At 42.7% G+C, this 17,140-nt stretch overlaps 1 protein-coding gene across 1 annotated transcript in view; it reads right to left on the bottom strand.

Moving 5' to 3' along the window:
• LOC139160358 (zinc finger protein 208-like) overlaps window positions 1-17,140 on the bottom strand; it is a 173,109-nt gene that overhangs the window by 139,157 nt on the left and 16,812 nt on the right. Inside the window, exons 3-6 of the mRNA XM_070738127.1 lie at window positions 14,778-14,892; window positions 14,608-14,675; window positions 7,537-7,666; window positions 4,307-5,277 (exon numbers count right to left, since the gene is read on the bottom strand). Of these exons, the coding sequence (XP_070594228.1) occupies window positions 4,307-5,277; window positions 7,537-7,666; window positions 14,608-14,675; window positions 14,778-14,883 (1,275 nt within the window). The 5' untranslated portion in view covers window positions 14,884-14,892. The remainder of the gene's footprint in view (window positions 1-4,306; window positions 5,278-7,536; window positions 7,667-14,607; window positions 14,676-14,777; window positions 14,893-17,140) is intronic.

Here is a 17,140-nt window from a genome sequence, read left to right as displayed (position 1 = left end):
CAACAGACAGCAAGATAGAGAGAAAGTGAGAAAGAGAGAGTGAGAGAAAGGGGGGGAGAGAAAGATAGCAAGAGAGAGAGAACGAGAAAGAAAGCGTGAGAAAGAAAAAAAGAGAGAAAGAGTGAGAGAGAGAGAAAGCAAAAGAGACAGAAAGAAAACAAGAGAGAGAAAGTGAGAAGAAGAGAGAGAAAGAGGGGGAGAGAGAGAGAGGGGGGGAGAGAGAGAAAGAGAGGGAGAGGGAGAAAGAGAGAGGGAAAGGGGGGAGAGGGGGGAGAGAGAGAGGGAGAGGGGGGAGAGATAGCAAGAGAGGGAGAGAGAGAAAGAGGGAAAGGGGGAGAGAGGGGGGAGAGAAAGAGAGAGGGAGGGAGAGAGAGAGAGGAGATAAAGGAAGAGGAGAGAGAGAAGGAAGAGAAAGAAAGAGGGATAGAAAGAGAGAGAGAGTGAGAAATGCTCAGTGAGCCTTTCTTTGAAGTTGCCTTTCTTTCTTTCTTTCTTTCTCTTTCTTTCTTTTTCTCTCTTGCTCTCTTGCTCTTTCATTCTTTTTTCTTTCTCTTGCTTTCTTTCTTTCTCTTGCTTTCTCTCCTTCCTTCCCTCCTTCCATTTCTTTCATTCCCCCTCTCTATTTTTATTTCTCTTTCATTTTCTTTCTTTCTCTCTTTCTTGCTTTCTTTCTTGCTCTTTTTCTTTCTCTCTTTTACCTTCCCTTCCTCTATTTCTTCTTTTCTTTCTCCTTCCTACCTTCTTCCCTCCCTCCCTTCAGTCCTTCCTCTCTTACTCTCCCCTTTCATAAGTTTCCTTGCTTCCTTCCTCTGTTCCTGTCCCTTCCCCCTTTCTTTCTTTCTTTCTTTCCTTCCTTCCTTTCCTCCCTCCATTTCTTGCTTTCCTTTTCCTTCCTCCCTTCTTTCCACCCTCACTCCCTTCTTTCACTCCTTCCTCTCTTCCTCTCCCCTTTTTGGCTCAAAATATTTTTTTTCTATTTTCCTCCTCTAAAATCTAGGTGCGTCTTATCAGCAGGTGCGTCTTATAGAGCGAAAAATACGGTATGCTGTGCAAAATTTTAGTTGAAAAAAATTAAAATTTGGGAGTTCTAGGAGACCTCAAATAAAGGGTTGCAAAATGCTGAGTCGGCAGAAATGACATTTTGGGGCAACTTTTAGAAGCTGTAAACACAGCAGCAGTAGTGGTATGTTGGAGATATTTGGAGAACCTGCAAACCTTGTAAGGCTTTATAAAGTGTCAAAAACCCCATGTACCTAGTCCTTGGTGCCCTGTTTGATCCTGTGGGACAGCTACAATCCTCTAAAATTTTGCACAGCATAGTTTTATGTCATAAAGAAACTATATGCCAAATTTCATCAAAATCTGAGATGGTGAGGTGAGGATGATCTTTAAAATTGATCCACTTGACACGGAATGACTCTGTCTGAACTTTTATATACAAATCCTGTTATAAATTAAACAATTTGTGTACATCTAATTATTGGGGCCAGCACAGGACAATTTGGAAGTCCAAATCCACCTCTAATTCTTGCATTTTATAACATTTTTATATGAATCCTCACTTTCTTTCTTCCCTTGCCAAAGAAACTTCAAAATCATTTTATTTACATAAATATTTTATATGGTGCATTTCCCATGGCGGGCCAGAAGAGGGCTCCTTGATTGGGAAGATTTTGGCAATGTTATAGTTTAGTAAATAGCATTGTATTTAAAGTACTGGTGTTAGAAAAAATAATCCTCACAAGAATCTCATTTAAATCTGTTGCCGAAGAAGGAAATGAAGGAGCATAGTGATCAAATCAATATTTGTTGTTTGTTTCTGATATGATATACTGCTAGAAATCATATACTGTATTACGGATGAAGCTTTGTTATTGGCTTCTGCTCATATAGTAATATTAAATAGGTGCATTTCATAACAATCTCTGCATGAATGACAACCAATATTTAAGGTTACAATTTACTAAGCTAGAATAAGTTCCTAACAACTAATTTCTGACAGAAATCAGAATCAGCTGATCAGTGGTGGAAACAACTGATCAGTTGCAGGAAATGAGATATTTCATTCATTTAACAAGCCATTTGATTCAATTAATGAATTTAATTTTATAAATTTCTAAATTGAATCAGATTGTGGGCTTACCTAGGTTCGCCCACATTTCTCCAACACTCGGTGGCTTGCACTGGCTGCCGACCAGTTTCCGGTCACAATTCAAAGTGTTGGTAATACTTATAAAGCCCTACATGGCATCGGACCAGAATACCTCCGAGACCGTCTTCTGCCGGGCGAATCCCAGTGGCTGATAAGGTCCCACAGAGTTGGCATTCTCTGGGTCCCATCGACTAAACAATGTCGTCTGGTGGGCCCCAGGGGAAGAGCCTTCTCTGTGGCGGCCCCGGCCCTCTGGAATCAACTCCCCCCCAGAGATTAGAACTGCCCCCACCTTCGTCTTTCGTAAATTGCTTAAGACCCACCTATACCGTCAGGCATGGAGGAATTGGAACATTTCCCCCAGGCTTATATAGTTTTATGAATGGTATGCTTGTGTTGTATGGTTTTATATAATGGGCTTTTAGATATTTTTTCTTCTTTTCAATATTAGATTTGTTTACTATATACTGTTTATTATTGTTGTGAGCCGCCCCGAGTCTTCGGAGAGGGGAGCATACAAATCTAATAAATTATTATTATTATTATTATTATTATTATTATTATTATTTTCATCTGACACATTTTTTGTGATACGAACCTAATGGACAGGCTCCATTAGGTTCGTACCTCGAGGAATACCTGTATTTCTATTTGTCCAGTTTCACCCATCCTGTTCATTTAATAAAGCATCCAGATATACCCACAGGGTCTGTTTTATTGGAGGGTAGTTGGGTTTAGTTGCATGTCAAGCTGCATACAAAGTCATGTGTAACGAGGACAGAACAGACCTTATCATTCTAGGAAATTTTTCATCTTTGAGAGTGATGTATGAATGATTCAGAACTTAGGATTTCACCGACACTCACTGAGTTGTCCTGCTCACCACTTTTTAGCTAATTGCAACATGATTCTTAACAGAAGTTAGGCTGTATAAAGGTGAAGAGGATATCCGTCAGGGGCGACTCCTCTGTGTTCAGGGAGCTAGGTTAAACAAACCTAGGAGAGACATAAAACTACACAGCAGAACAGAAAAATAGGCAGGAAGAACAAGTTACAGAAAAGTTTTTAAACCTTGGTTGAAACCCGAGTAAGCTTTTCAATCTAACTGCAACTTTCAACTATTACATTTGTTTGCTTATTATTTAGTTAAATTACTCTCATAATTTGCTTGTTACTCCTATCCACTTTCTATCTTGTCTTCCCTCGCATCTCCTTTATTCAGCCATGCTACACATAATTCTTTTTTGTTTTCCAGATTATCATTCTCGCTTCTTACAGGTCGAATCTCTTCTGGCTTACCTCTATCACCCCAAAATATCTTGGAGAAGCAAGAAAGCACCTGAAGTAAACAGAACAAAATGTTTCAACCACAAGACCTGAAGTTCCTAAGGGTTTGAAGAGATGATATGGAGGTGACAAGACAGGATGGGGTGGGGTGGAGAGAGATTTAGCTACAGTTAGTGAAAGAATGTAGATGGAAAGAAAGAAGGGGTTAAAAAAGAACTGAGTTAGCCTCTCAGCTCTTTTCAGTCTCTTTATTGTCCAGCTTGACCCAGAACTAATATCGACAGCTGCAAACCAACATGAGCCTCTCACACCTTGAAATAAGCCCCCTCCAAATCCTTTCACAAATCTTGTTTTTATGAATATTTAAAGCAACTAGAGAGTTTAATACATGGCTAGAACAAAACCACACAACTGATATTGTATTAAGGTAAACATAGAGATTTCCCTTGGATGTATGCACTAGTCATTTCCAGCTCAAAGAATGGTGCTAATCTCCATTTCAAACCCAAAGAGCCAGCGCTGTCCAAAGACGTCTCTGTGGTCAGGTGGCCGGCATAACTAAACGCCTAACGCTGTTACTTTCCCACCAAAGGTGGTCCCTGTTTTCCTCCTTGCATTTTTACATGTTTTCAAACTGCTAGGTGGACAGAAGCTGGACAAAGTAACAGAGTATTTGATTATCTTTACTTAACTTCTTAACTTCATTTTTCATTCAAATGTATCTTTGTTTTGGGCATTCTCCAGTCGATGAATCATGTTATGGTAAAAAAGACTATGGAGTGTGCTGGAGTACTTTCTCATCATTCCATGCATTTATATGGCTCCTTCCCTGTGGATACTTTGATGGCGTGAAAGATCACCGCTTATTGAGAAGCTCTTTCCACACTCCATGCATTTATATGGCTTCTCCCCTGTGTGGATCCTTTGATGGCATATAAGTTGGTTGCTTCTTCTGAAGCTCTTTCCACATTCCATGCATTTATATGGCTTCTCCCCAGTATGGATCCTTTGATGGGATGTAAGAGCACCGCTTGTTCTGAAATTCTTTCCACACTCCATGCATTTATATGGCTCCTCCCCAGTATGGATCCTTTGATGGGTTGTAAGATCACCACTTGTTCTGAAATTCTTTCCACACTCCATGCATTTATATGGCTTCTCCCCAGTATGGATCCTTTGATGGGATGTAAGAGCACCGCTTGTTCTGAAATTCTTTCCACACTCCATCCATTTATATGGCTTCTCCCCAGTATGGATCCTTTGATGGGATGTAAGAGCACCGCTTGTTCTGAAATTCTTTCCACACTCCATGCATTTATATGGCTCCTCCCCAGTATGGATCCTTTGATGGGATGTAAGAGCACCGCTTGTTCTGAAATTCTTTCCACACTCCATGCATTTATATGGCTTTTCTCCTGTGTGGATCCTTTTTTTCTTTCCATGTTGATTGCATTTATTTGATGTCTCATCAATGTGAAAACTTTTCTGTGACTCAGGAGACTCATTTTCTTCAGAAAGTGTGAATATGCAATTTTTCTCTTTGCCTTTGCATAGATTGGCTCTTTCTTTGGCTTGTGATGGACAGGGTCCATTCACATCTAATGTCTCTTTGACGTGTCTTGCGCCTTTCCCAATATATTTCTTCCTTCGTTTTCCTCGTTGATCAGTAAATTCCTGCATCTGAGCAACAATCGAAAATGAGCTTTCCTTTTTCAAGTTATTTGACAGATTTCTTTCCTGCCTTTGGGATTCTGTTTGAATTGCAAGTTTCTTCCTTACAACTCCTTGTCCAAACGCTTTGATTGGTTCTCCAGAGATTTTATTGTAATTCTCATCACCTTCAAAAAGAAAGAAAAATGAAAATGAGAGAAAGGTTGGGGGAAAAGATATAGTATATATTTACGCAGAATGCCACAGATCTATTTCCTACTTAAGAGCCGTAGAAAAACAGAACTTTTCCTTCTCCCTCTGAGGAGGGGATATCTTTTTAGAGATCTTTTCATTAAGAACTGACTAATACATAAAAAACCCTGCTGTTCTGTTCGGGTCGTATGTGACCCAAAGCCATGTTTGAGACCTTGTAAAAAATTTGCCTTGCTTATCTGGAATTTGAAATTTTATGATTTTGTATGATTTTAGGGGTATTTGGGGGGGGGGTTTAGTTTTGGCTGGGCAAAAAAAGTCACACTTGTAATGTTCGGGTCGTATACAACTGGGACCAAAAAAGGTTTATTTTAGGTACTTAAATTTGGTCTTTTTGGAAACCTTTTTCACTGGGATACTAATTTCAACCTTTCTGAACACAGTGAAATTGAGAGGACAAACTAATGCTTATTTGTTTATTTCATTCGTAAAAGCCTGCTCCTAGCATTTTTGTTCATTTTTATTTAGTTCAGGATGACACTTCAAACTTTTTTTACCTTTTTGTGTTGGATCACTATTTTGAATATCCCTGATCATTACAAAAATAGAAATAAACTGAAAAAGGTTATGCTTATTGGGTTTTTTTGCTCAGAAATAAGGCCTCCCCCTCCCCCCCCCACGACTATGCAATCATTTTCACTTTAAATTTTTTTAGCCTGCCAGTTCCAACTTTTTTGAAAACCTTTTTCACTGGGATACTAATTTGAACTTTTCTGAACATAATGATATGAAAATTGAACTGAAAAAATAGATGCTAAATTGATTATTTTGCTCATAAAAGACCCCCCCTCCGCTGTGTGCAATTATTTCAATATATATATATTTCAGGCTCCAAAATCAAAATATTATTAAAACATTTTGCATTGAAATACTAGGTTGAACATTTTTGAACATAATTATATGAAAATTGAACTGAAAAAATTGATGCTTATTTATTTTGCTCAGAGGTAGGGCCTCCCACCCACACGGCTGTGTGCAATCTGTTTCACTTTACTTTTTTTTTTTAGGCTCCAAATCCAAAATATTTTTAATACCGTAGGCATTGATTTACTAAATTGGACATTGCTGATCATCAGAAAAATATTCCCCACGGTTTCAAATTGGTGCTTATATTTTTATTTCACTCAGAAAGCCCAAACCATATTTTTGCTGTGTGCAATCATTGCCACTTTACTTTTTTTTTAGCCTGCCAGTTCCAACGTTTTTGAAATTATTTTTCACTGGGAAACTAGATTGAACATTTCTGAACATAATGATATGAAAATTGAACTGAAAAACAGATCCTTATTTGCTTATTTTGCTCACCACCACCCCCCGCCCCCATGATTTGGAGCACTTTTTTCAGTTTATTTTTTTTTAGGCTACAAATCTCAAAAAAATCCCCCCTTTTGTATTGATATAATAAATTAAACATTCCTGATCATACGAAAAATAGAAATGAACTGAAAAAAATGATGCTTATTTGTTTATTTTGCTCAGAAAAGGGCCAACACCCCTCGGCCTTGCTGTGTGCCATTATTTTCAGTTTTTATATAGATTTGGTTGAAAATATTTGGAATATCCTTTTGAAAAGCAAGTACATGATGGCCAGACAACTAATTTTATGAAAGAAATCCATTTTATTAAAAACAAGTATTTAATTTTGAAATGAACAGCATAATTTGTATATACAGTGTAAACTGAAAAAATTGAGCACAGCCTGGTGGGGGCCTTTTCTGAGCAAAATAAACAAATAAGTATCATTTCTTTCAGTTCAATTTTCATTTCATTATGCTCAGAAATGTTCATTTTAGTACATCAATGCCAAAGTTATTGAAAATATTCAGAATTAGGGGCCTAGAAAAATGTATAAAGTGGCATGCTTGAAAAAAATGGGGGGTGGGGTGGCCCTTTTAAGAGAAAAATAAACAAATAATCATCAATTTTTTCAGTTCAATTTTCTTTTCATTATGTTCAGAAATGTTCAAACTAGTAATCCAACACCAAATATACCAAAATGTTTGCAGTTTTCAGGCTAAACTATCTATAAATTGAAAAATATTTGCAAAAATGCTAGGGGCAGGCTTTACACGCAAAATTAAAATATAAGCGTTAATTTTTTCATCTCAATTTTACTCTCATTAGCTACAAAATGTCTTCCTGAACTCTCTGACTGGAGACTAGGAAACCCTTACCAAGAGAGGCCACATTCCTATAATTCTCCAGCATGACTTCCCGATACAGAGCTTTTTGGTGAGGATCCAGCTGAGACCACTCCTCCTCTGAGAAATAAACAGCCACCTCCTCAAAGAGCAGAAGACCCTCCTGAAAGGGGAAAAAGTACAAAACAGAATGAGGAGGGACTGCAGGATATTTCCTATGTATTCCCAAAGCAAACATACACACTAAGAAAAGTGGCTATCTTGAATGATTCTGTGGGATTTTCAGTGCCATTTAGGTTAAATAAACACAGCTTCTTTCTGGATCAATTGATCTTCCAAACAGCCAGGCAGCCAGGCAGCCGACCATCATCAAAACACTCTTGCTTCTGGATCTATTAATCCATTCACAATCAAAAGGCCCTCAGTATCTTGAGAAAATCAATGGGCAGGTGGGCTTTGGAAAAACCCCTGATATGTGAAGGGAGGGAGGAGTGGCTTGTGCACCCCCTCCTCAAGAGGCCCTCCCTGGACCCAGTTGTACGTAGCAACTACCATGCAGGCTCCAACCTTCCCTTCATGGGGAAGGTTGTTGAGAAGATGGTGTCGCTCTAAGTTCTGCAACAGGGCAGGGTTTAATTTTTTTTGTGAAAGGTAAATTTAATACGTAATTGGTATGTTACAAAATAAAGTACTAGTTTTAAAATGGCCGCCCCCCCCCCCCACCATTTAGGCTGTATGGGGCCCCAAAATTCCTGATGGTGGCCCTGATGTGAAGGCAGGGAGGAGTGGCTAATAGAGCCAAGGAGGCACTTGTGCACCCCCTCCTCAAGAGGCCCTCCCTGGACCCCGTTGTATTTAACAACTACCGTACAGGCTGCAACCTTCTCTTCATGGGGAAGGTTGTTGAGAAGATGGTGTCGCTGCAGCTCCAGTGGTCCTTTGAAGAAGCCGATTATCTAGGCCCTCCACAGTCAGGATTCAGGCCCGGCTACAGCATGGAAACTGCTTTGGTTGCGCTGATGGATGGTCTCTGGCGGGCCCGGGACAGGGGTTTAGCCTCTGGCTTGGTGCTTCTTGACCTCTCAGTGGCTTTCGATACCATCGACCATGGTATCCTTCTGCGATGGTTGGAGGGGTTGGGAGTGGGGGGCACTCTTCTGCAGTGGTTCTGCTCCTACCTCTCTGGCCGATCACAGTCGGTGTTAGTGGGGGGTTAGAGGTGGACCTCGAAGTTTCTCCCTTGTGGGGTGCCTCAGGGGTCAGTCCTCTCCTCCCTACTATTTAATATCTACATGAAACTGCTGGGTGAGATCATCCAAGGGCATGGGGTGAGATGCCATCAGTACGCTGATGACACCCAATTGTACATCTCCACCCCATGTCCAGTTGGCAAAGCAGTAGAAGTGATGTGCCAGAGCCTGGAGGCTGTTAGGGTCTGGATGGGTGTCAACAGGCTCAAACTCAACCCTGACAAGGCAGAGTGGCTGTGGGTTTTGCCTCCCAAGGACAATTCCATCTGTCCGTCCATTACCCTGGGACAGGTGAATTATTGACCCTCTCAGAGAGGGTCCGCAACTTGGGCATCCTCCTCAATCCACAGCTAACATTAGAACATCACCTTTCAGCTGTGGAAAGGATGGCGTTTGCCCAGGTTCGCCTGGTGCACTAGTTGCGGCCCTATTTGGACAGGGAGTCTCTGCTCACAGTCACTCATGCCCTCATCACCTCACGGTTCGATTACTGCAACGCTCTCTACATGAGGCTACCTCTGAAGAGTGTTCGGAAACTTCAGAGCATGCAGAATGTGGCCGCACAAGCAATCATGGGCCTTCCTAGATATGCCCATGTCTCGTCAATACTCCGCGGCTTGCACTGGCTGCTGATTAGTTTCTGGACACAATTCAAAGTGTTGGTAATGACCTATAAAGACCTACATGGCATCGGACCAGAATACCTATCGGACCATCTTCTGGCGCACGAATCCCAGTGGCAAATTAGGTCCCACAGAGTAGGCCTTCTCCAGGTCCCGTTAACTAAACAATGTCATCTGGTAGGACCTAGGGAAAGAGCCTTCTCTGTGGCAGCCCTGGCCCTCTGGAATCAACTCTCCCTGGAGATTTGTATTGCCCCCACCCTCCTCGCCCATTTATGTCGCCAGGCATGTGGGGACTAATCCACCCACTTTTGACTTGTAGCATTTGAGTGTGGTGTGATTGTGTAGCATTGATTGTTTTTAGTAATGCAGTGTTCCCTCGATTTTCGCGGGGGATGCATTCTGAGACTGCCAGCGAAAGTCGAATTTCCGTGAAGTAGAGATGCTTCCTTTCTTCCTCCCCCCTCCCTCCTCCATTCCTGGCAGAACGCACAGAGGCAACGGGGCAGCAATCTGGGGGCTTTGCTGCACTCTAGGGCGCAGATGGTGGTGGCAGAGGCTGGAGAGGAGGCCATACAGATCACGTACCTGCTACTGCTGCCGCCACCGATTTTGCCACTGCTGGGCCCCTCAGCTGTTTGGTGGCCCACATATCTTCTGTTGGCCGCAGTGGCGGCAGGAGACACAATCTGGGCAGCGGCGGCCGACACGTGGGCCGCCAAACAGCTGAGAGGCCCGGGGATTGCGAAATCGGCGGCAGTAAGGCTTGGCTTTAAGCCTTATGAGGGCAGTTGGGGGGGGAATCCCACCAGTCACCAGCCGGAAAAGCCCTAAATTTAAAGGGCATCAATCCTGCCCATTCACGCCAAACCGACGTTTCTCGCGGCTGCCTTCTCAAGAGAAATGGCATCGCCAGCAGAGAGGCACTCCTTTTGCAAACCCCGGGGCGGGTGCCACACCATCTGACCTCCGGATGAGGCGGCAGCTGGGTCCCGGGCTGAAGAGAGGAAGAAAAGGGTGGCTGAGGAGTTGCTCGGCCTGATTTCCCCCATGAAGAAAAAAAAGCTGCTTGAACCTCCGCTTCCTCGCCTCGAACTCCTCCAAGCGCTTACTTGGAAAGCGCTGTCTCTATTACATGCCGATGCCCCAACGGCTCGGCATCCTGAAAGCCTGAACCATCGGCCCCCTTTGCTGCTGCAGGTGGGTAGCCGCCCATCCGGATCCAGAGGCTTACCCATGGCCACAAAGAGCTCCTCTCCGAGTGGAGCCGGCGCCGAAAGAAGACGGGTCTGGTGAGGGGCCCGAGCCTTGGCCCCTGCTTCCCAAATTGTGCCTCCTGCCGCCGCCGCGGCCGACAGAAGATACGTGGGCCACCAAACAGCTGTGGGGCCCTGAAGCAGCAAAATCGGCAGCAGCAAAATTGGTGGCAGTGCGTGGCAGTAAGTCTTTTCAAGTGGAGCGTACCAATGCTCCAAGAATTAAAGGGGAAGGCTGGGGCAGAAGCGGAGCTTTTATTTAAATACGGCTTTTTACAATACATTTTAAAAATAAAAAAATACCACGGGTTTTCAAAAATTTTATTTATTTATTTATTTATTGAAAAACCGTGGTATAGGCTTTCCGCAAAAGTCAGACAAGCGTAAATCGAGGGACCACAGTCATGGGTTTTAACTTGTTTTTTTAATATTAGATTTGTATTTATTGTATTTTTATTGCTGTTGTGAGCTATCCCAAATCCTCGGAGAGGGGTGGCATACAAATCTAATAAATTATTATTATTATTATTATTATTATTATTATTATTATTATTATTATTATTAACCCATCAGAAATGTTTCTGTAGATGAAGGGATTCCTTGTAGTGTTTTATGAAATGATTTATCTTGTCCTGAGAAGGAGCAATCCTGCTCATGCCCAATACTTTCATGGAAGTGCTGGGAGAGCTAAACCATCTGTGTGATGTGCCATCAACATCCAGAGACTCTGCCCCTCCTCAAATTGCACGGAAGCTTCTGGTATTGTCAGCCATTGGCTGGCATGTAAATAAGGAAATGGAGAACGTTTTCTGAGGAAAAAGCTGGATTGTACTGCTGCTCGGAATATAAGCCCTACCCCCAAGATAAGCCAGAATTCAGAGTGTCCTCAGGGAGGGTGGGGCAGTGGGCATGGCCTTCATTGGAGTAGGTGAGTACGTGTGTGGGGCCAGATGGTGCCTGGAAGGAACTGCGGCCTGTGTTTGGGTGTGGGGAGGCCATGGTTCCCACCATGTGTTTTTGCTGGTGCAGAGTGTGTGGTGGAACTGGTGGATCAGGATGGACGGTGGGGGCTGATAATGCAGGGGGTGGCACCAACGCTACCCCCCCATGTTCCTTGCCACATAGCAGCAGCACTGGCAGAGGGGCAGCTGGGGTGGGGGAGGCATGCGATCTGGCCTATCAGAGGTGCCGTATGGATCATGTGCTTTCTCTACCCACCCCCACATCTCTAGTTGCTGCTGGTGCCTTGGTGAGGCGAGGGAAGCCAATTGGTGGGGTGGGGTGGGGAGCAGCCACCCCTCAGCCGGTACATGTTCAGCCCCACCATCCAACCTATTTCTCCAGTTCTGCCGTACAATCTGTAAAGAAATATAGGTGGTGTGATGGTGAGTGGAAACAATGGGGCTTTTCAACCCTCACTTCAGAAGGAAGGAGAAGGGAAATGGAGACCATGACCTCAAGGGCTGCCCCTTATGCAGCTTCTCCCTGGGGTTGCTCAGAGAAACCCTGCACGGAAGGAAGGCTCTGCTTCTTTCAGATTTGTCCCAGCCCTCCATCCTCTCTGAACCTTGACCTCTCTCTTTGGAGGTGATAGAGGGAAAGGCTAGGCTAAAGCACAGGAGAAACGGGGGGAGAGAAGCCACACAACGAAGGACAAGGGGTCACCCGCCTCTCCATGAGACCTTTAGTTTGTGGTGAAGGAAAAATCCATTGTGTATAAAATAATTTAAGTTTTATTTTAAGAATATCAGTATTTGTTGTCTGTAGTTTCTGTCTTTAACAAGATTAGGATTTCCTGTTTTTCCTTATCTTGTGACTGTCATTTTGGGATCTGTTTTTAACAAGATAAATGTCTGCTGTTTAACAAGATAAATGTTTGCTGTTTAACAAGATAAATGTTTGCTGTTTACCCAATAAACCACATAAGGTACTATTCATCTCCAGAGAAAGAAACAGGATGTAGACCATATTTAGGCAAGGAATTCTGTGTACCCCTATGATAGGTTGAGGAATTCTGTGTACCTTTGTGATTTGTAAAACCTATATAACCTGCTCTTTAGCTTCTGTACATGTGTCTCTTCCCTTATGAAGAGCACCCGCTTTGCAAACCGTTTTTGGTATACCCAGAGAGAATAAACATTTCTCGTGTGAACTTTTTCATAAAATTTCAGCGCACAGTGGCATGCAAAAAGGCATTATTTGCACGTTAGCAGCAGCTGCCAAAATCAAAACAAAACCCTGCAAGTTTATGCGCCCTTCCCAGTTATTGCCCCCTTTGGAGGAAACGTTTCACCACCATTGTTGTTATTCAGATTACATCCTGGCGTGTTTTGGCAGAGGAAGGCACCGCTGGAGGTGGGTGAGGAAGGCCAACTCCCCTTCCCCTATGTTCTGCAAAGCCGGTGAGGTTTTCCGTACAGAAGCAGATTGCTTCCCACAGCATTGACCTCAACACCCGCTTCAGACTGCAAACAGAAGAATGTTGATCTTTTTCTCCAGGGCCTTTGAAATCCCCAACCCCCCTTTCATTCTTCTCCCTTAAAATTCTGGGTTCTGTCAGTGCTGCTCTCAGCCACTCTGCTGGGCTGCTCCTTCCTGGCACAGTCCGAGGCGGCCAAGATCTATGACCTCCAGAGCTCCCTCCCACTGCTGGCCTGTCAGGACCCCTTTGCCAGCGACCACTGTTGGAGTCACACTGCATGACCCGCTGCCGCTTTTGGGCTACTGAGCGCCTCCCTACAGGTCTACTGCAGCCTATTTATTATTATTATTTATTTATTAATCAGATTTGTATGCCGCCCCTCTCCGCAGACTCGGGGCGGCTCACAGCAATAATAGTACAATGTAAACAAATCTAACATTTAAGTTTAAGTTAATTTAAAACCCCTATTTAGAAACCAATCATACATACTAGCATACCATGCATAAATTTATAAGTCCAAGGGGGAGGGAAAGTGTCAATTCCCCCATGCCTGACGACAGAGGTGGGTTTTAAGGAGCTTACGAAAGGCTAGGAGGGTGGGGGCAACTCTGATATCTGGGGGGAGTTGGTTCCAAAGGGTCGGGGCCACCACAGAGAAGGCTCTTCCCCTGGGTCCCGCCAAACGATATTGTTTAGTTGACAGGACCCGGAGAAGGCCAACTCTGTGGGACCTAACTGGTCGCTGGGATTCGTGCGGCAGAAGGCGGTCCCGGAGATATTCTGGTCCCATGCCATGAAGGGCTTTATAGGTCATAACCAACACTTTGAATTGTGACCGGAAACTGATTGGCAACCAATGCAGACTGCGGAGTGTTGGTGTGACATGGGCGTATTTGGGGAAGCCCATGATTGCTCTCGCAGCTGCATTCTGCATGACCTGAAGTTTCCGAACACTTTTCAAAGGTAGCCCCATGTAGAGAGCGTTACAGTAGTCGAGCCTCAAGGTGATGAGGGCATGAGTGACTGTGAGCAGTGACTCCCGGTCCAAATAGGGCCGCAACTGGTGCACCAGGCGAACTTAGGCAAACGCCCCCAATTGACTTTAGCCTGGCACTGTGCTTGCTCTGTCCCTGGTGGATGCAAGCAGGTGGTTGGATGGAGATGGCGGGGGCACCTCCTGCATGTAGAAAAAAACCCACACACCCCGACAATAAGGCAGAGTGCTATTTCTGTATTTAAGAGAATATAAGACTGGGTGTTATTTTTGGGTAAACTCAGTAATTAGCAAAAGAGTTTACTTTTTAAAGTAAATACTATTCTTAAAAACATTCCAAAAACGAATCTCCAACCAAAAGCAGACTACCAGAAAACACTATCTGTAGTTCTCAACTAACAACAGTTTTTAGTTTTTAGTGATCAAAGTTATACAACAGCGAAAAATGACATGCCCATTTTTCACTCTTATGACTGTACTACCTGTGCTTATCTACATCCTCTGATTTCCTGTTGGAAATGGAAAAGATAAATCTAGTAAATGAATGTTCTTCTCTTACCTGAGTTAGAGGTTCCATCCTGGTTTCTGCTCCCCCAAAACAAAGTGTTAACTTTCTTCTATTCTTCCCTGGGAGGGAGACAGAATTTCAAAAAGCATAATCAGTAAAAAGGACACAGAAAAGATGAGAAATTTAGGAATTCTCAAAGGAGTGGAAGGACCTTATATTACCTCCTGAGGTGTCCTGATTTGGATCTCCCTGACAGATCTCCCTGAAAATCTGTTCTTGGGGGAGATTTGATGGATGCTTCTTTCTTTCAGCATCTCTGATTTCCATTGCGAAGGACTTGAAATAGGAGAAAAGAATTAATGGATGTCACAAATCATAAAGTGGTTTCTTTTCTGTGAATACCATTGCAAATCACTCAGTGTCGATCAATTAGGCTGGGAAGTAAGAAAGAAATCGCTGTGCAAAATCTTTCTTCTACAATGCATACAAGAACTTTACAAAAATTAGTCACCACATACTGTAGTATGAATGCCAGGAAAGTCTGGTAAGAAGACATCAGCATTTGAATACATTGATCCAAAGCAAAGATTTTGTGTGTATAATATAATGCCAGAACAAGGAGAAGACATGATGTTGAAGAGTTTAAAATTTGTATTAATTTTAGAATTTAAAATAATCTTTTATAAAATGATGTATCTTTCTACTAAACACTGATAAATTACCAAAGATATATAAAGAAATTTCAAATACAAGTTTGAAACTTAAATGGAAAAAAGGAACTTTTTATCAATTTTGATGGACTTTGCCAAAGCAAAGAAATACAAGGATAAGATTTATATTTTACTGCAGGAGATTTTCAAATTGCGAATGAAAATCAAAGCAAAAACTTTTCTTTTAGAATACCCTACGAAACTAGACGTACAATCCTGGGCCTAGAAAGCTTAGAACTAAGATGCCTTAAACAAGATCTAAGAATTGCCCACAAGATCATATGCTGCAATGTCCTGCCTGTTGGCGACTACTTCAGCTTCAACCACAACAACAAAAGAGCACACAACAGATTTAAACTTAATATTAACCGCTCCAAACTGGACTGTAAAAAATATGACTTCAGTAACAGAGTTGTCGAAGCGTGGAACTCATTACCGGACTCCATAGTGTCATCCCCAAACTCCCAACACTTTACCCTTAGATTTATCTATGGTTGACCTATCCAGATTCCTAAGAGGTCAGTAAGGGTCGAGTACACGTACACTAGAGTGCCTTCTGTCCCCTGTCCTATTGCTCTCCTATATCTTCTACACCTTTCTTCTATTCCTATATCTCTTTTTCTATTCTTTCATTGATATGTTCTATTACTATATCTTCTTTTCTTTTATTTCTTAGATACATTTTACTATGAGTATCTCCTCTATAACCATCATCATGTATTTTACTATGTGTGTATATAAATATATCCACTAAAACCCTCATTGTGTATTGGACAAAGTAAATAAATAAATAAATAAATCTGCTGCCCAGTTCTTGCTGAGATCTTCCCGTGGATTCCACTGAGCACCGGAAGGGCCTTTTCCAGTTTAAATTAATGCAAGGAAAATTGTGCATCTCCAAATGCTTTTTTCATTTATTGGAAGAAATATCTATCTGGTTTGTTTCCAATAAATAAATGGAGGCTGGAGGCTGTTTGGAAAGACTGTTGAAACAGAACAGAGGTGGGATTCACCAGGTTCTCAGCAGTTCTGGGTTGGGGTTTGGGGGTGGGTGTCTCCCACTCCTAAAACTGAACAAACTGAACCTGGATGAGCCACATGTCTCGTTTCCTTTCTGGGAGTGACAACCCTCCGCCTCCCTTTCTACGGGAAGGACATCCACCCACCCACACATAATCACCTCCACAGAGACACACCTACTTCCCCCACTTCTGGATTTTTAAGACCTTCTGAGCGCCTTTCTAACTCCCTGCAGAGCTCAAAGGGTTAAAAAGGGAGAGAGTGTCCAGCATCCTAGAAAGGCAAAAACTCAATGATGTCATTTCCTTCTCAACTTGTAAGAGCCTCTCAAAGCTGAAGCCCCCCCCCCCCCCCCCGGTGGATTTCCTGTGCACGGAAGAGTCTCATGCAAAGAGCGGAGCAATGGTGCATTACCTTTTTTTTTTTTAAAGAAAAGCTTTTATTTTTTTTCCAGAATCTCCATATATCCATACATATACCATGAATCATAGAAAGATGTGAAGTTATACGTTTCTATCCAATAAATCAGGCCAATAGCCAGTGACGGGCTACCAAAATTTTTACTACCACACTGTGGGTGTGGCTTATGCATTTTGTTTCAACATCTTTCAGTGCAAATTGGGTGGTCTGGGGTGGAGCTCCAAATTTTGCTACCGGAGCCCATCACTGCCAATAGTCTAATTTTGCACCTATTATACTTCTGTTTACCAGTTTTTCTTCAATGTTTCATTTCCCTCCCTTCCCTAAAGTGACCAGATTTTAACATTGGTAAAGAGGGACACCATTGACTGGGGTGGGGATTAAAAATTTGGTCTACTGTATATGGAGAAAAAAAAGTCTCTTTTTCTCTCTCT

The sequence above is a fragment of the Erythrolamprus reginae genome, chromosome 2, assembly GCF_031021105.1.
Source record: "Erythrolamprus reginae isolate rEryReg1 chromosome 2, rEryReg1.hap1, whole genome shotgun sequence".
Lineage (NCBI taxonomy): Eukaryota > Metazoa > Chordata > Lepidosauria > Squamata > Dipsadidae > Erythrolamprus > Erythrolamprus reginae.
Note: the sequence above shows the minus strand (reverse complement) of the source record. Positions and strands in the feature narration are given on the sequence as shown.